A 19,795-nucleotide genomic window follows, 5' to 3' on the forward strand; every position below is an offset into this window, starting at 1 on the left:
TTGTAAAATTGCTGAATTCAGTTTTTAAAAATGGCCAAGCATAACGATCATATCTAATTATTTAAAAGAGACCGATTAGGTGTTTCTTTCAAAATTGATTTTTCTCTGCTTGTTATCCACTTAGTGGGTGCAATTTCTTTAAACTCTGCAAGGGTGCTGACAAGTTAATATTCAACATGAAACTTTCTGTGGAGCTTCCCTCTGCAGAATTTATAAAGATGGAGGAATCAATTTCCATTGAATATGAATATTTACGTTTATCTATTTTTTCAATGTATCACTTTTCATCACAAAGAACATAAGAATAGCCATACTGGGTCAGATCATTGGTCCAACTATACCAGTATTCTGTTTCCACAGTGGCCAATTCAGGTCACAAGTACCTGGCAAAAAACATAAATAGTAGAAATATTCCATGCTACCAATCCTAGGGCAAGCAGTGGCTTCCCTCATATCTGTCTCAATAGCGGACTATGGTCTTTTCCTCCAGAAACTTGCCCAAACCTTTTGTAAACCCAGCTACATTAACTGCTGTTACCACATCCTCTGGCAACATGTTCTAGAGCTTAACTATTCTCTCAGTAAAAAAAATGTTTCCATTATGTTTCTGTTTCTTCTATTGCTTTTAAAATTATTTCCCTGTAACTTCGAGTGTTCCTTAGTCTTTGTAATCTTTCATGGATTAAAAAATTGATCTACTTGTACCCATTCTATACCTCTCAGGATTTTATAGACTTCAATCAAAACTTCCCTTAGCCGTCTCTTTTCTAAGCTGAAGAGCCCTAACCTCAGACCATTTGTTATCTTGGTCACTCTTCTTTGAACCTTTTCTAATTCTGCAATATCTTTTATGAGATACGGTGACCAGAACTGAACGCAATACTCAAGATGAGGTAGCACCATGGAGCGATATAGAGACATTATAACATTCTTACCCCCCATTTTATAAAGCCACGTTAGGCTTTTTTAACACCGGCTGTGGCAGTTTTAGCTCCAGCGCTCATTTCTATGATTGTCAGAGCTAATACTGCCATGACTAGCAATAAAAAAAGCCTAACGTGGCTTCATAAAAGAGGGGGTTAGTCTTATTTACAATCCCTTTTCTAATAATTCCTAGCATCTTGTTTGCTTTTTTGGCCACCACCATACATTGGGCAGAAGATTTCAGTGTATTGTCTACAATGACACCCAGATCTTTTTCTTGGGCATTGACCCCCAAGGTGAAACCTAGCATCTGGTAGCTATGATTTGGATGATTCATCCCAATGTGCATCACTTTGCTTATGTCCACATTAAATTTCATTTGCCATATAGACGCTCTTCCAATTTCCTAAGGTCTTCCTGCAATTTTTCATAGTCCACATGTGTTTTAACAACTTTGAACAGTTTAGTGTCATCTGCAAATTTAATCATCTCACTTGTAATTCCAATTTCCAAATAAGTTAAATAGCACTGGTTCCAGTAGAGATCCCTGTGGCACTCTACTGTTTTCCCTCCTTCATTGAAAAAAAATGGCTATTTAAACGTACCCTGTTTTCTGTCTGATAACCAATTCATAATCCACAACTGAACATTGCCTCCTATCCTATGACTCTTTAATTTTCTCAGGAACCTCTCATGAGGAACTTTGTCAAAATCTTTCTGAAAATCTAAATTTGCTACATCAACCGGCTCACCTTTATCCTCATGTTTATTCACACCTTCAAAGAAATCAAGCAAAATTGGTGAGACAACAACTCCCTTGGCTGAACCCATGCTGACTATGTTCCATTAAATCATGTTTGTCTATGTGTTCTACAATTTTATTTTTTCATAATAGTTTCCACTATTTTGCCTGGCACTGAAGATAGGCTTACCGGTCTGTAATTTCCTGGTTCTCTCCTGGAACCCTTTTTAAAAATCAGCATAACATTGGCCGCTCTCCAGTCTTCTGGTAGTACAGATGATTTTAACGAGAGGTTACAGATCACTAACATCAGGTCAGCAATTTCATGTTAGTTCTTTCAGTACCCTGGGATGTATATCATCAGGTCCAGGTGATTTATCACTCTTTAATTTGTGAATTTGGTTTAGTACATTTTCCCGGTTTACTGAGATTTCTTTCAGTTCCTCTACATCACCTTTGAAAGCCATTTCTGGTTCAGGTAGATTTCTTACATCTTCTGTAAAGACTGAAGCAAAGAATGCAGTCTTTCTGCTATGGCTTTATCCTCCCTGAGCACCCCTTTTGCTCCTTGATTATTCAATGGTCCCACAGATTCTCTCACAGGTTTTCTGCTTCTGATGTACCTAGAAAACTTGTTACTAAGAGTTTTTGCCTCTTCTTTTCTTCATTTGGATCCTTTTTCCATTCTTTAAAGAATGTTTTGTGGGCTCTAATATCCTCTTTCACTTCACCTTTTAACCACACTGGCTCTTACTTTCTCTTCTTTCCACCTTTGGTAATACTGTATATGGAATATATCTGGTCTGGGCTTCCATGATCATATTTTTAAATAATGTCCACCCTGGTTTACAGTCCTAACCTTTGCTGATCCTTTTAGCTTCTTCTTAACCATTTTCCTTATTTTATCGCATTCACTTTTTTGAAAATATGTATGTATGTGTGAGGAATACAAAGGGAAATATTCCTGTGAAATTTCCTTCCTATGGCCTAACTTTCCCCCCTTTTTTTGGATGTGTGAAAGCAGTGTACACTATTCAGAGTCAATGTAATTTTACCCTCTATGAAGAGAGGGGCCAAATAATTTTAAAATTGCATTTTTATTCTGGACCTTGCTGTTGGAGAACATAAAAATGTAATGTAATGTAATGTAATTTATTTCTTATATACCGCTACATCCGTTAGGTTCTAAGCGGTTTACAGAAAATATACATTAAGATTAGAAATAAGAAAGGTACTTGGAAAATTCCCTTACTGTCCCGAAGGCTCACAATCTAACTAAAGTACCTGGAGGGTAATAGTGAAGTGAAAAGTAGAGTTAGAGGAAAAATAAAAATAAAATAAACATTTTAAACATTTAAAACATTTAAAAAGATTTTAAAAAATCCAGTTCAGAAATCAAACTGTGATGTCACTGCTATGCAGTACATAAGATCATTTTCTGTGGTGATAATATAGTTGAGTTTGTTTAGTTAAACTCATTTTTTCTTTTCATGTTTCCCTCCTCCTTTTAACATCTCATCTCAGATGGCATTTTGCACAACACAGGTATCCTTGCAGGTCTGAGGCTTGGAAAATAGTTTTCTCTAAACATCCTTTAGTGGCCTTCAGCTATGTACCAGAGAGAAAGCCGTACTTTTTCCCTTCCCACTCTCAAACTCAGAGAATAGTTAAGCTCTGGAATGCATTGCCAGAGGTTGTAGTAAGAGCGGAGAGTGTAGCTGGTTTTAAGAAAAGTTTGGACAATTTCCTGGAGGACAAGTCCAAAGTCTGCTATTGAGAAATATATGGGGGAATCTATTGCTTGCCCTGGATTGGTAGCATGGAATGTTGCTACTCTTTGGGTTTTGGTCAGGTACTAGTGACTTGAATTGGCCACCATGAGAATGGGCAACTAGGCTTGATGGACCATTGGTCTGACCCAGTAAGACTATTCTTATGTTCTAGGAGTGGCCTAGTGGTTAGGGCTGAGGCCTCAGCACCCTGTTAAAGGTTCAAGCCCAGTGCTGCTCTTTGTGACGCTGGGCAAGTCGCTTAATCTCCCCATTGCCCCAGTACACTAGATAAGAGTTTGAGCCCACCAGGCCAGATAGAGAAATATGATAAAGTTCCTGGATGTAAAACCACATAGGATATAAGTGGTATATAAATAAAATAAATAACTTTTCACTTCCACAACAAGGATAACTTTAGTAACTACTTATTTCACTTCCCAAATCTCTTAGAGGAGGTAGTACTACACAAGACTGGATTAAGGACAACTGATGCCCTAAGCCAGTTTTTCTCAAGTCAGTTCTGGACTACCCCCTTGCCTGTCAAGTTTTCAGGATATCCACAATGAATATGCATGGAAAAGATTTGCATACAATGGAGGTAATATATGCAAACCAATCTTATGCCTATTCATTGTGGATATCTTGAAAACCTGACTGGTAAGGAGCTACTCCAGGACCGACTTGAGAAACACTGCCCTAAGCACAGCCCAACAATGGTTCCCCTTGGCCTTTCCATTACTTAACTGACAAGATATTAAGGCTCAATAAGTGCTGAGAAATATAATTATTGTATGAAACAAAAGATCATATACGTGCATATTTATAATTAGAACAAATGCTGATATTTGTTAGATAATGGGTGTGGCAGACGGTAGTGAAAGGGTTAAGGGCATGATAGCTAGGGGGAAAATCTTTGTGGCGCCGGTGCCCCTCCTATTCCTGTCCAGGGCCGCCATCAGAAATTTCTGGGCCCCTTACTGAGCAATCCTATTGGGCCCCCCACGCACCCCTTCCCCCCCCCACCGACCCCCCCTTTCTTCCATGGGCCGAATACACACATACTCTGTCACCGCACTCTTTGACCAAAAGATTTGTAAGCCTGCAATCACGTCAAGGTAGACTCTTTCAGCAGGGCCCTAACCTAACCTAAACTAAACTAATCTATACCTATCTATTCTAAACTAACATATGTCTAATACTGAACTAATAACAAACTAACAAACATCTGCATAATAAATAACTAATAAATAATAGTGCTAGTAGCTATAATTCACTTTTGAATGTAAAATCTCAGTTAAGGATTTCTTTTGACCTTTGTAGGCCAGAAGTAGATCACAATTGCACAATATTTTTTGTAACAAGTATTAAATGTGTTTTTATAAATACTGTAAGCTTAATAAATATATCAGAAAAAACTACACATCTGAGCGCATATCTGAACATACACATCTGTATGATCCCATCCTCCTCTGCTTGCCTATAGCTGCATCATGCATGTTAAAAATGTACGATATGTTGATATGTTCACCTTCCTTCCTTCCTATCCATCCTCCTCAGCCTGTCCTTACACATCCACAGCTGCATGTTAATGATGATGTATATGTTATGATGATAAATAAGTGCATATGAGCACATCATTAACATGCAGCTATGGATGAATATAAAAAAGAAACAATATTCTGTACAATTGTCTATTTATAAATCAGCGTCTTCTCCCCATTCTCTCTTCCCCATTTCCCTTCAGCGTCCTCAGCCCACTCTCTCTCCACTTTCTTTCAGCACACGCACATAAAAACAAGCAAATAATTTATATCATTTTCATTTTCATAGAAATTAAAGTCTAAATAATGCCAGTCACATAACAAAACATGATTTTACAAAAATAATTCCCTGCACAGTCAAGCCTTCAAGGATTACTAGATGTCTTTCAGCAGTTCCCCTCCCTCCCACCCCCTTACCTTCGTGGCCAAGTCAAAATGATCTACCAACAATAAAATTTTAAAAACACAAAGCACGCTGTATGCAGAGAAAATGTTAATTATCATTTATATTTCGCGGGTTTTCAAAGAGTTCAAGGCAGATGACTTTATGCAATGTCACCTCAGTAACAACTATACAAAAATAGACAAATATTCCTCCTCCCTTTTTACTAAAACGCGATAGCAGTTTTTAGCGCAGGGAACTGCGCTGAATGCCCCACACTGCTCTCAACGCTCATAGGCTCCCTGTGCTAAAAAACGCTATTGCGGTTTAGTAAAAGGGGGCCATAGTGCAAAATATAGATAGCATATATAAATTCTCAAAGCAGACACATTTTTGATCACTAAATTGAAAATAAAACAATTTTTCCTACCTTTGGTAATTTCATCAGTCTTTGGTTGCACTTTATTCTTCTGACTGTGCATTCAATATTTCTTCCCTTCTTTCAGCCTCCTGTATGCTTCCTCTCCTCCAGACCTCATTCCCTCCCCAAACTTTTTCTTTGTTTCACCCTGCCCCTTCTTTCTTTTTCTCTCTCTCCATACCCCCTTTCTTTCTGTATGTCTGTTTTTCTCTCTCTCACCCTGCCCCCTTCTTTCTCTCTCCATACCCTCTTTCGTTCTGTATGTCTGTCTTTCTCTCTCTCTCTTTCCGTGCCCCATTTTTCTTTGTTTCACCCTGCCCCCTTTCTTTCTTTCTGGCTTCCTGTCCCCCCTTTCTTTCTTTCTCCCTGCCCTCCCCTATGCCACCACCATTGGGAAAATGCTGCCACTGCCACTGGGGAATAGGCTGCCACTGCTGCCATCGGGAACAGGCCGGCGCTGAGTTCGCCCTGCTTCTCTTCCCCGCGGGGCCAACCAACTCTCACCACCCGACATCAATTCTAACGTCGGAGAGGACGTTCTAGGCCAGCCAGGCAGCGATTGGCTGGTCCAGAACGTCCTCTCCGACGTCAGAATTGACGCGAGTGGCGAGAGTTGGCCGTCCCCACAGGGAAAAGCAGGGAGAACTTGGCGCCGGCCTGTTCCCGATGGCGGCGGTGGCACTCAAGTGGCTAAAGAGCCGCAGTTTGCCGGCCTAGGGAGAACACTGGAGGGTGGCCAGCTGTGCATCCCCTTGGGACGTAAACCCGGGGCGGGGCAGGGCGGACCGCCCCCCCACCACCCTGGCATACCACTATCTGTACCTCACTCCCTCCCTATGACCAAAAATTCTCCTTTCTTCTATTCCCCGTGTACACAACCATCTCTTTCCCTCCCTTCCTCTCTCCCAAGTCCATGCCTTCTGTGTCCAAAAACCCATTCCCTCCCCCACCTCAGCATCTCTTTCCCTCCCTTCCTCTCTCCCAAGTCCTTGCCTTCTGTGTCCAAAAACCCATTCCCTCCCCCACCTCAGCATCTCTTTCCCTCCCTTCCTCTCTCCCAAGTTCATGCCTTCTGTGTCCAAAAACCCATTCCCTCCCCCACCTCAGCATCTCTTTCCCTCCCTTCCTCTCTCCCAAGTCCATGCTTTCTGTGTCCAAAAACCCATTCCCTCCCCCACCTCAGCATCTCTTTCCCTCCCTTCCTCTCTCCCAAGTCCATGCTTTCTGTGTCCAAAAACCCATTCCCTCCCCCACCTCAGCATCTCTTTCCCTCCCTTCCTCTCTCCCAAGTTCATGCCTTGTGTCCAAAACGCACTCCCTCCCCCTTTTTGTGTTTCGCGTTTGCCTCCCAGCCCATCTTTGCAACTTTCTCAGCAAAACGGAGCTCGAGCCGCGAGGCTTGTCTTCTATTTCCTGCCTGCCCTACCGCGCACAATAGCCGACCGGAAGTATTCTCCGACTTCAGCGCTGACGTCAACGGGCAGACTTTGCTTAAGCCCTCCCTCCGACGTCAGCGCTGACATCGGGGAACACTTCAGATCGGCTATATGTGAGCGGCAGGGCAGGCAGGAACAGAAGACGAGCCTCGCGGCTCGAGATGTTTTGAACTCCGCGGGTCCCCCGTCCAGCTCTCTCCTGTCCACCTGGGGCGGACCGCTCCCCCCCTAGACTGTGGCCTAGGACCCTGGGGGAGCCCGGGCCCCCTGTCAGCTCCGGGCCCCTGAATGCAGGACTGGTGGTACTGCCCTGATGGCGGCCCTGTTCCTGTCCCTTGGTACCCTAAGCACATGCTTATTTGCTTAATGGCTAATCCAGGGCTGGTAGTACAGAATAAAAGGATAGTAGAAATAGCAATTTGGTTTTCAAGCATTCATTTAACAGTCTTGCCTATGTCACTACAGTACAGTGTTTTCTTGAAGGCCAGAAATAGTGGCTAGACTAAATCTAGAAAATATTAGAGACGTGTTTTTATTTCTTTTAAATAGATATCAATGAGTGTGAGATCTACAAGACTTGTCCCCAAGACTGTAGGAACTCAAAGGGGCACTACGAATGCTTCTGTGCAGAGGGCTTTAGGTCTGTCGGTGATCATCAAGGAAGACAGTGTGCAGCCAATGGTAAGGTGATAAAACAACATTCAGCCACTATGATTGTAGTATGGAGTTTGTAGATTTGTTAAAACATAAATCAATTGGGTTTGCAATCAATATTTGACCTAAAAGACTTTTATTGACTTTTAATAAATATTTATCTACCCTGTAAATCCCCACTTCTTCATTCTCTTTAAAAGGAAAGAGCCATTCATACTTAAGATTACAACTATCTTTATTAATATAATAACTAAAATATATTACAGTATGTATAATTTTTTTTAAAAAACAATAACAATCAGATACAGTCTTCACCCCGGAACACCATATGACTTAGTATAGAAGTGTGTTTTTAGTGCTGACTTAAATGCAGGAAATGAAATTAATCCCCTAACTAAGGGGTCCTTTTACTAAGGCGCGCTAGCCGTTTTAGCACGCGATAATATTTAGCATGCGCTAAAACAGTTAGCGTGCCTTAGTAAAAGGACCCCTAATTGTGGTAAATCATTCCAGAGTTTCGGACACAGTAAAAAGAAAGCTGTATTTCTTGTTTCATAAAAGGCTTTTGCAGGAGGGGACAACTGAACGATATGTGTCAATAGAACATAAAGACCTTTTTGGAGTATAAGCAGTGGCGTACCTAGGGTATGTGGCACCCGGGGCCCATCATTTTTTGACACCCCCCCCCCCATCTATATGAAAAATATGATTTTTAGTACCAATCTACATATCGCACCACAAGAGTGTACCTAGGAAAAGGCTGCATCTTAAACACTGCAGTGAGCACTAGAACACCAACACATACATTGTAAAACTAAACAAGCCAGATCCCGCACAGTCAATTGGTCCTGTAGTCAATGCCAACTGAAAACTATGTCTTTTTCATACACACAGAACAGAGATACACCCTCGCCCAAAATGGAATAATCACAAACTAAAAATAGAAATATGTAGACAAAAGTTAAACTGATCCGCCAAGAAACCAGACCCTGGATACAATGCAACACCACAAAAAACAGTAACACATGTCCTCTAATACAGTGCAAAATATAAAGACAGTAGATGTAAATTTGAAAAAACTGATACATAACAATCACCACTTTATAAATTAATAAATAAAAATAAAACAAATAATGAGAAATAAAAAAATACCATTTTATTGGACTAATCCCTGTAAGCTCGGTCCCCATCCCCGCAAACCACCTGATTTCATCCACACAAGCCTTGAATTGTTTATATTAAAGTATAAAAAGAAACAATATTCTGTACAATTGTCAATTTATAAATCAGCGTCTTCTCCCCACTCTCTTCCCCATTTCCCTTCAGCATCCTCAGCCCACTCTCTCTCCACTTTCCTTCAGCGCACGCACATAAAAACAAGCAAGTAATTTTATATCATTTTCATTCTATTCATTCATAGAAATTAAAGTCTAGATAATGCCAGTCACATAACAAAACATGATTTTACAAAAATAATTCCCTGCAGTCAAGCCTGCAGTCAAGACTTGATGTCTTTCAGCAGTTCCCCTCCCTCCCTCCCCCTTACCTTTGTGGCCAAGTCAAAATGATCTACCAACAATAAAATTTTAAAAACACAAAGCACGCTGTACGCAGAGAAAATGTTAATTATCATTTATATTCCGCGGGTTTTCAAAGAGGTCAAGGCAGATGACTTTATGCAATGTCACCTCAGTAACAACTATACAAAAATAGACAAATATTCCCCCTCCCTTTTTACTAAACTGCGATAGCGGTTTTTAGCATAGGGAGCTGCGCTGAATGCCCCACGCTGCTCTCGACGCTCATAGGCTCCCTGCGCTAAAAAACTCTATTGCGGTTTAGTAAAAGGGGGCCATAGTGCAAAATATAGACAGCAGATATAAATTTTCAAAACGGACACATTTTGATCACTAAGTTGAAAATAAAATAATTTTTCCTACTTTTTTGTCTGGTGATTTCATGAGTCTCTGGTCCTTCTTCTGGTCCTTCTTCTTTCTCTCTCCCCCTGGCTCCCCTCTTTATTTCTGCCTTTCTTTCTCTCTCCTCCTGGCCCCCCTCTTTCTTTCTGCCTTTCTTTCTCGCCCCCTTGACCCCCCTCTTTATTTCTGCCTTTCTTTCTCTCCCCTTGGTCCCTCTCTTTCTTTCTGCCTTTCTTTCTCTCTCCCCCTGGCCCTCCTCTTTCTTTCTGCCTTTCTTTCTCTCCCCCTTGACCCCCTCTTTATTTCTGCCTTTCTTTCTCTCCCCTTGGTCCCCCTCTTTCTTTCTGCCTTTCTTTCTCTCTCCCCCTGACCCCTCTTTATTTCTGCCTTTCTTTTTCTCTCCTCCTGGCCCCCCCCTCTTTATTTTTTCCTTTCTTTCTCTCTCCCCTTAGCCCGCACAAAGCCATCGTGCCGATTTCTCCACTTCCACGATTCTTTCCCTACCCTCACCCCCAAGCCAGCAGCCGATTTCTCCCTGCTCCTTCCCCGATGTCCTGAACTTCATCGGGCAGCAGCAGCATTCACAATTCACTGCTGTTGCCCGCTTCAGGCCTTGTTCTCTGTCGGGTCCTGTCTTCATGAAAACTGGAAGTAGGCAGGACCCGGCAGAGAACAAGGCCTGAAGCCGGCAACAGCAGCGAATTGTAAACACTGCTGCTGCCCGAAGAAGGTAATGGAGCACCGAGGCAGTCCGCTTCTCTCCCCTCCCAGCCGAACCCCCGCTGACCCTCCTATCTCCCCCCCCCCCGTGAACCTTTCCGACCTTCCCAGCTAGAGCAGCAAACCTCCTTCGCGGCTTTCTCCTCCCTCTGCCGCGTTACTGATTACGTCATCAGTGATGCGGCAGAGGGAGGATAAAGCCGACGCTACTGGAGGGAGGTTTGCTGCTTTCGCTGGGAGGGTCGGAAAGGTTCACTTGGGGGGGGGGAGAGATAGGATGGTCAGCGGGGTTTCGGCTGGGAGGGGGGAGAAGCGGTCTGCCTTGGTGCTCCAAGGCCTGGCGCCATTACCTTTTTCGATAATGGCGCCGATGCTGCTTTCGCTGGGAGGGTAGAAGCGCGATAGGGACCGGGCCAGCTGTGCACCCCCCCCCCCCTAAGGCGGCACCCGGGATGGACCTCCCCCTCGCCCCCCTTGGTACGCTACTGCCCTGGGGAAACAGCCTGCAACAAGATCGCGCGATGCCAGAGATCTTTGCCTGCTTCGGCTGTTTCCTCCGCCGCGGTCCCGCCCCTCCTCTGACATCAGAGGAGGGGCAGGACCGTGGCGGAGGAAACAGTCGAAGCAGGCAAAGATCTCTGGCATCGCGATCTTGCTGCAGGCTGTTTCCAGACGCGACACCCGGCGCAGGGGGGGGAACTGGACCGGACCGGGAGCACCCCCTCAGGGCTTGGTACCCGGGGCGGACCGCCCCTCCCGCCCCCCCCTTGGTACGCCACTGAGTATAAGCAGAGATTAAATTAGAGAGGTACGAAGGGACATCCAAATGAAGGGCCTTATGAGCAAGGCAAAGTAATTTGAACTGGACACGATAAGAAATTGCAGGTTTTATCCTGACTATCTCAAGAAGACATTGAATGCTTGAGCGTTTGCAACGCCATAGGTTGACGGCTACACCAAAATATACAGGGGGGTACAGTGATCAAACCTGCTGGCATTGCATAAGAACGGAGTAGTTGTATTGTACAAATTTTTTTTTAAATGACACGGGGCCAAACTGTCCCTGCAGGCTCTGTCTCCACCCCCACACCATGGGCTCTGTCCCTGTTCCTGTTCCATGGTTAACCGTGGGTCCCTGTCCCCATTTCATTCTCTAGTACTCCATAGTTAAAGTGTTGAATATCACACTTAGCCAGCAATGAGTTAGCCATTTCCACAAGATCAGAAATTCAATATCAAAGCCTCGATATAGCATGGCATTGAATTTCTAGGCATAACGCCAGTGGCGGTCAGCAAAATGCTGATCTTCGCCAACTGATACTGGGCCCTATATCTTTATATTGTTATAGTAAAATACTGCAGTGTGTTTTCATGTTTCCTCATTCATATTTAATCTTTCCCATCTTGACTCCCTAGTATTTTAAATTCCTTAAGCTGAAAGAGTGCAAAGATGAATACTAGGTAGCCTTTTCTAAAGACTTGTTATCTAACATGTAAATCACGGAGCTATTTTTGTCATTTTTTTCTACCTTATAAAAAATGTGAGCCTCTCTGTATTTTTAATCTGCCTCTGGCAGTACTCTATCATTTGTACTTTTCATCTAACATCCATATCTGACTGGAACACTGGCATTCTTCCTTTTTGCCACTCTGGGCATTTCATTCTCCTAGTTAAATCTCCAGGTATTCTAAGCCTGTTACATTTCAGAGAGTGACACCGACCCAGAATGTGGATCACTGCCAACATTTCTACTTGACTTTCAAATTTTCATCATTAGGGCTACAGTATCTCGTGATTTCAGCACTCAAAGCTTGTGATCTGCAGTAATGTCTTTCTGTTGACAGCTATAATGTAGGAAACAAGTTGATGGTGGCTTCATTCAGTCAACATATGGTTTAATATAATGCTAAGTGATGGTGCACTGATTTAGTGCTGAATGTACAGAACTCTATGCTCGACGCCTGCTGGAATGCAATGTGGAGGAAAACTTCTTCCAAATATGTCTTGTGTGATCGTTTCAAAGGTAGAAAGGAGTAAGGTGTAATGAAGCCAAGTGTGCCAGATGTATCAAAGGAACAACTTGACACGGCCGTGTATCGGTAATGATTTATTTATTTTAAAAATTTATATTCCACATATCCTGCAATTCTATACAGAGTACAATAAGACCTCCAAATGAGAAATAACAAAATACAACCTTCACATACAACACATATATCAATAAGAAAGCAAAACAACATGATACAATAAACATATTACAATAAAACCAACAAACATATAACAATACTATCGACAATAAACAACACAAACAGACTGCAAGGGGACATGATCGAAACATTCAAAATACTGAAGGGAATAGACTTAGTAGAGAAAGACAGACTGTTCACTCTCTCCAAGGTAGGGAGAATGAGAGGACACAAGTTGAAAGGAGATAGATTCCGTACAAACGTAAGGAAATTCTTCTTCACCCAGAGAGTGGTAGAAAACTGGAACACTCTTCCGGAGACTGTTATAGGGGAAAACACCCTCCAGGGTTTCAAGACAAAGTTGAACAAGTTCATGCTAAACTGGTGAGTCTGGACTCATTTGTAGCACTGGTTTTGACCTAGGGGCTGCCACGTGAGCGGACTGTTGGGCAGGATGGACCACTGGTCTGACCCAGCAGCGGCAATTCTTATGAAGCTTGACTGTTAGTTCATTACTCGCTGTTACTGATTGCAAAAGCACGCAAGAACAGAGACGGTTTCAGCTTTGATGATGCCTGCATCAGGAGTCGATGGGCCTGAGAATGTGGAACCTGCATATCTTTGGCAGCAGCATGAATAGTAAGGAAGGGACGAATAAGACTTGATTAAGACCAATGTAGTTAACATCTCTTTCAACACTGTGTCAGCTAAACTTCCTGCCAGTTTAAATACCTACATTAGGCTTGCCCAGAAAAACCTACATTTGAAAAACTGCAAATTGAAGATATTCCCATGAACTTGATCGGGCTTGATCAGAAAATAATTTTTAAAAATCCTGGGGTCGCTTAAAGCCACTGATTACATAAAGCTTTGTTTTTCTTTAAATTTGCTATTATGTTTGCTAAATGGAGCAAATTTCTTGGTATTCTAGTTATAACTTTTATGTTTTCACACTAATAAATTATACATTGATAAAAAGACATTTTATGCAAAAAATCTAGCAGCATTTGATTAAATGAACCTTCAATATCTGCACTTTATTGTGGAAAGTAACAGAAATTTAACAAACTTCGCTAATAGCTAAACACATGGAGGGGCATAATCAAAAAAACCGTCTAAGTCCCTTTTTGGCCTAAGGCCTTAAACGTTGAAAGCAGAAGCAGGGAAAGTGTCTATAACCAAAACAAATGTCCTTGTTTTGATAATGGCTTGCCTCTATATTCAACTGTTTAAACGCCCAGACCACCACTACGTCTACACTTGTACCCAAACGACTTCTACACTTATACCCCATAATGAACCAAAAAAACGCCTAAGCCCCAAACGTCCAACACAAGGGCTTTTAGGCGAAGGAGAAGCCAGTCCTTCACCTAAAAGCTGGAGTCTGTAACCGGTGTCTGTCAAAAACAACACTGGTTACAGAATCCACCTCAAACCCCCTCCCCCCCACGACATCGGGGCAGGAGGGAACCCAAGCCCTCCTGCCCTGCGATCCCTAACCCTCCCCCCCGATTAAGGTCGGGCAGGAGGGAACCCAAGCCCTCCTGCCCCGGGCACCCGCGGCACCCTGCGACATCGAGGCAGGAGGGAGCCCAAGCCCTCCTGGCCCCAGCGATCTGTGACTCCCCCCCCGCCGATTACGTTCGGGGCATGAGGGAGCCCAAGCCCTCCTGCCCCGCGGGACCCCCCCCCCGATGATGATCAGGCTGGGTTGGGCCCATGTGCTTAAGACCCCGCCCACAGGAGGAGCCTAAATTCCCCGGGCCTATTCTGATTAGCCCACGCGCCTCATGCCTCACCTGTGGGCGGGGTATCAGCTGCCTGGGCCAATCTGGCCCCATTCTTGAGCCGGCTGGCCTGCCGGACGGGCAGGCTTGGCACTGTCTGTCCGGCCAACAAATTGAGGTACGGGGAAGGGGGGTCATGGGGTCAGCAGGGGGGGCACGGGTCGGTGGGGGGGGCCAATCGGGGGTTCAGGGGGAGCAGATGGGGGTAGGGGGATAGGGGGTCCGCCTGGGCAGGAGGGGTTGGGCTCCCTCCTGCCTGATTGTGTAGGGGGGTGGGGGGCGAGAGGTCAGGGGGATGGAGGGCAGGCGTTGGGGGTAAGGGGGATAGGGGGGGTCCACATGGGCAGGAGGGGTTGGGCTCCCTCCTGGCCTGATAGTCATCAGGGGGGGCCTGTGGGGCAGGAGGGCTTGGGCTCCCTCCTGCCCCGAACGTAATTGAGGGAGGGGGGGTGTCGCAGATCGCTAGGGCCAGGAGGGCTTGGGCTCTCTCCTGGCCCGATATTAATTGGCGGGGCAGGAGGGCTTGGGCTCCCTTCTGCCCCGACGTTGTTGCGGGATGCTGCGGGTGCCCGGTGAAGGAGGGCTTGGGCTCCCTCCTGCCACATTATCATCGGGGAGGTCATGGGTGCCACGGGGCAAGAGGGCTTGGGCTCCCTCTTGCCCCGATATTGTCGAAGGGGGGGGTGATGTATCTCGGCAGGAGAGATTGGCCATCTCCCGTGCCGCGATGCCATCACTCCTCTACCCGAACTACCACAACCCGCAGCAGGAGAGATTGGGCATCTCTCCTGCCGCGGGTCGCAGCAGTTCGGGTAGAGGGGTGATCGCATCGCAATAGGGGAGATGAGGCATCTGTCCTGTTGCGATAGATGCGGTGGGTGGGTGGGTAGGTTGCCGGGCTGCTGAGCTGATTGCACCAGCGGCCATCAGCTCAGCAGCCCCTTTTTCGGCACTTAGACCTGTTTTGACTTCGTCTAAGTCAAAAAGGTATAAGTGCCGACTAGGCAACCTGCCTAAGGTTTTGGTTATACCTGCTGCACGCCTAGGTGTAGGTCGGCCCATCGCCCGCCCTTTCCCCTCCTCTAAACACGCCTCTTTTCTCTCTGCGTTTAGTGGCAGGGGAAAGGCCTAAGCTGGTTTTAGATATGTCTACAAACCAGCTTTGGTTATGGGTACTTGGCCGATCAGGCTTTTTGATCGTCCAAGTAGCCATTTAGGACACTTTTTAGACGGGGTTTTTTTTTATTATGAACCCCATACACTTTGGTGTAGTAATCTATCAATGGCGTTCCAAACACTCAAGCATTCAATGTCTTCTTGAGATAGTCAGGATAAAGCCTGCAATGCTGTTCAACTCCTTGCAACAAGGCCTGAGACTGCATTGGGTCTATGTGGTGATGCCAGTGGAAAAGTCAGTTATCAATTTAACACCTCACTCGGCTGCGTCGTTAACCACCTTCACTGTGCTGACAAACTGTTCAGCAGTATGGAAGTTTGGATCTTCAGACCACCTGTCTACTGGCTTTGTCAACTATGCATTTGTAATACCAAGAGCATGAAACAGGAAATGTGATTCATGCCCAACCAAGTCTCCCAGTGGAGAGGTGCTGCTGCCCCCACCAAGATGGCGCCTGGGGCACTCCACCCCACTCCATTTACTATACCACTGCATCTGTGTGGTCTGGTATTATTGAGAAGAATATTTGTTCCTGCCTGCTAGCAAATGTCTGGTCCTGGCTCACGGCCCACCTAAAGAAGTAAATTGTGAGGAGCCATACCTTACAGCAGGATAAAACAAGGGGACAATTATGTAGGAAGGCCACAGTTTTATAGATTTTCATTTCAGAGGTGGTGATAAACAATAAGGCCCAGATTCTATAAATGGCATCGTTGTTGGTGGCAGCCTTAAAAAAGGCCACCGATTGCATTTGAATCACATGATGGCTTCGTTTATAGAATCATTGCTTCGAAAAAGGTAGGCGCCAGAAATGTAGGGCAGGGCTTTCAAGGCCTAGATTTACGGTGCCTACCTTTAACGTGAATCACACCTATGGAGACACTTTACAATGCCTAACGCCTCTTCTTGCATTAGCCATGCCTACAGCGGCGTTAGATGTCATACATTTTTACATTTTAAAATGTGTTTTTTTTAAAAATGGTGTTTTCAACTTAAGTTAGGTGCCTAATTTAAGGCTCTGTTTATAGAATATGGGCCACAGTGATTAAGGCGGATTAATTCCTTAATCCCTGGTGCAAAACCTGAAGGGGATATATTTTCCTCATAAACCTGTATTCCCATTGTAAAAGAGAGAATATGTGTAGATTTTTGGATAACCCAAGCCACTCACCTTTCAAATCTATGTTTGTATGGATCTCCATGTATACATGGCAGCTTTATGAAATGGCTATGTACACTTATATGAGGTATACCCATGAAAATACCACTATGTACACATGAAGATATATCTAAAACAGTGTCCCGCAAACTTTTCTGGCCGGCAGCACCCTAAATGCAGTGCCCCGGCCAAAAGTCGACGTAATGACATCATGCGTGACATCTTCGTGTCAACGTCCGCACATGCGCGGAAGCCCATTTTGCCACGACCCTGCCGATACAGGGATCTAGGAAGTGCAGGGAGAAGAGGAGAGATGCCGGCTAGGAGGAGAGTCATCCAAGCCGGTTGACTTCCTACAGGACGTGCCTCTTGCTGCGACAGGCACGTCCTGTAGCTAGGCAGCCGGTGTGATTGACTCTCCTCCTCGCCAGTGTGTTACGGCACACCAGAAATCTCAGGAGGCACACTGGTGTGCTGTGGCACATAGTTTGCGATACACTGATCTAAAATAATCAACAGAGGGTAGTTGTCAGAACAACCCTGTCTTCCACATGTGTGTTATATAACTCAATCTGGTTTTTTTCACTTTTGTTTTCATTTTATATAGTCTGTATGTGAACTGTTTATAGTTTTCTAATAGGCAGTATATTAAATAAATATGAAACTTGAAACTTGTATATTTCATTCATTCATTATATAGTTTTTTACAGTACAAAATATGGAAAGTTGTACACCATATTGAGAAATATTAAACATATGTCTTCATAACCAGACATTTGATACAGGAAATGAATACTACCCTTTGTTCATTGCTAGGAAATGCTCCATTATTACTTCTGCCAGATAATGTACGCATTCGAAGATATAATCTCTCATCGGAGCAATATAGTGATTATATTGATAATCAAGAACAGATTCACGCTGTAGACTATGACTGGGATCCTGATGGCATAAGCCTCAGTAAGTAAATATAACCTTTCAAAACATATAGCCGCATTATGCTTTTAACCCGCAGTGTGCTAATTTATTATTCTATGCAGACGTTTTCTTTTGCTTTGGCAGAAAATAGAAGTGTAAATTATATTTATCATCAGGGCTGTCTTATGTTGGACTATTTCGTGTGGGTTACAAAGAGCAGCCTTAGGTACATGATTATGATTCTAGAAAATCACATTATATTACCAGAAATAAAGGCATAGGCGTCAGAACTGGGGGAGGGGGGGGCATAGGGGCCATGGCCTCCCCAAAAATTGCCCATCCTGTAGGTCAGGGGGTATGTGGGCTGACCGCCACCCACTACTGCTCCCTGCCCGCCACCGTAACTGTGCCCCTTGGGGGGAGAAAAACCTGTGGTCCATATCTTTTGAAGACCTTAATTACCTTGTTTGATCCTTCAGTTTGTTCAAGGATCAGCCTCTAGCATCCAGGTGGATCCTCTTATAAAGGGGATTCAAAAGCCTTCCAAAACCTTTCCATTGAGTGAAGATCTGAAGGAGATGGTTGAGGCTGAGCAATCTTAAATATGGCAGGAGGGATGCCCACTCCCTCTTGCCATCAGCCCATTCCCCCCACCAACCTCCCCCCACAGAACTTAAATATGGCAGGAAGGATGCCCGCTCCCTCCTGCTATCGGGCCCCTTACACCGTTGCCCCCATACCTTTAAGTTGGGAGCAGGAGGATTGCCCAGTCAGACCCTCCTGTTCTTCCAGCCTGCTCCTGCACAATGCGGGTCTTAGGCCCCTCCCCAGTGCATCATGTAATGCACAGGGAGGGGCCTAAGGCCCCAATTGGCTCAGGCGCCTCGGGCTCCTCCCTTGGGAGGGGCCTGAGGCATTTGAACCAATCAGGCACTTCATTAGGGTGTCGGGTTTTAGGATCGTAAAACCTGATGCAAAATAGCCAAAGTAAATGTTAGTGAATCAATCGCTTGGCTATTTTGCATGGGGTTTCACAAATTTGCATGGCTGGATCGGAAAATGGGCGAAAAACACACGGTGGGCCCTTTTGTGAATCGGGTCAGTTAACAGCAATTGTCGTAGCGACGATCGCTGACTTTAGTGAAACGGTATCTGTATTTGAGGTACAGCTGTACCATAGAGCAATGCAAAGGCATTATAACATTTTCATCTTTGTTTTCCATTTTTTTCTTGATAATTCCTACCACTGAGCTGAGGGTTTCAACATATCCTCACCTAGATCCTTTTCCTGGACAGTGACTCAACATAACGTATCAATAGTTTGGGTTTCTCTTTCTCACATGCATCACTTTGCACTTGCTCTCATTAAACGTCATCTGGCATTTTGATTCCCAGTCTCACAAGGTCATCTTGCAATTTTTCACAATCCTCTTGTGACTTAACAACTTTGAACATCTTTGTGTCATCAGCAAATTTAATGATTTCAATAGTTATTCCCATCTCTAGATCATTGATAAATATGTTAAAATGAAATGGCCTCGGCACAGACTCCTACGGAACTCTACTGAGAACTAAACTAAGGTGCTCTGAATGACTGGAATGGATTTGCACTTAAAATTTAACTACATATGCAAAAATTAACCCTGAAAATGTTGGCATACAAAAGAGCTGTGTAAATGTGTATGTTTAGTTTTCTTGGGGCCATTTTCAGAGCAAAAGGGACTGGGACTTATATACCGCCTTTTTGTAATTTTATAACCACACTCAAAGCGTTTTACATACAGGTACTTCAAGCATTCTCTCTCTCTCTGTCACAGTAGGCCCCACAATCTATCTAATGGACCTGGGGAAGTGGAAGATTAAGTGACTTGCCCAGGGTCACAATGAGCAGCACAGGATTTGAACCCACAACCTCAGATGGTCTATACCAGGGGTGTCAAAGTCCCTCCTCGAGGGCCGTAATCCAGTCGGGTTTTCAGGATTTCCCCAATGAATATGCATTGAAAGCAGTGCATGCACATAGATCTCATGCATATTCATTGGGGAAATCCTGAAA

General features: G+C 44.4%; 1 protein-coding gene across 3 annotated transcripts in view; it reads left to right on the forward strand.

The window, feature by feature from the left end:
• Positions 1–19,795, forward strand: part of LRP2 (LDL receptor related protein 2) — a 442,478-nt gene that overhangs the window by 367,664 nt on the left and 55,019 nt on the right. For all 3 annotated transcript variants that reach the window (XM_033945766.1, XM_033945765.1, XM_033945768.1), the window contains 2 exons: positions 7,768–7,899; positions 17,638–17,781. In XM_033945766.1, the coding sequence (XP_033801657.1) occupies positions 7,768–7,899; positions 17,638–17,781 (276 nt within the window). The remainder of the gene's footprint in view (positions 1–7,767; positions 7,900–17,637; positions 17,782–19,795) is intronic.

Source organism: Geotrypetes seraphini, chromosome 5 (genome assembly GCF_902459505.1).
Source record: "Geotrypetes seraphini chromosome 5, aGeoSer1.1, whole genome shotgun sequence".
NCBI lineage: Eukaryota > Metazoa > Chordata > Amphibia > Gymnophiona > Dermophiidae > Geotrypetes > Geotrypetes seraphini.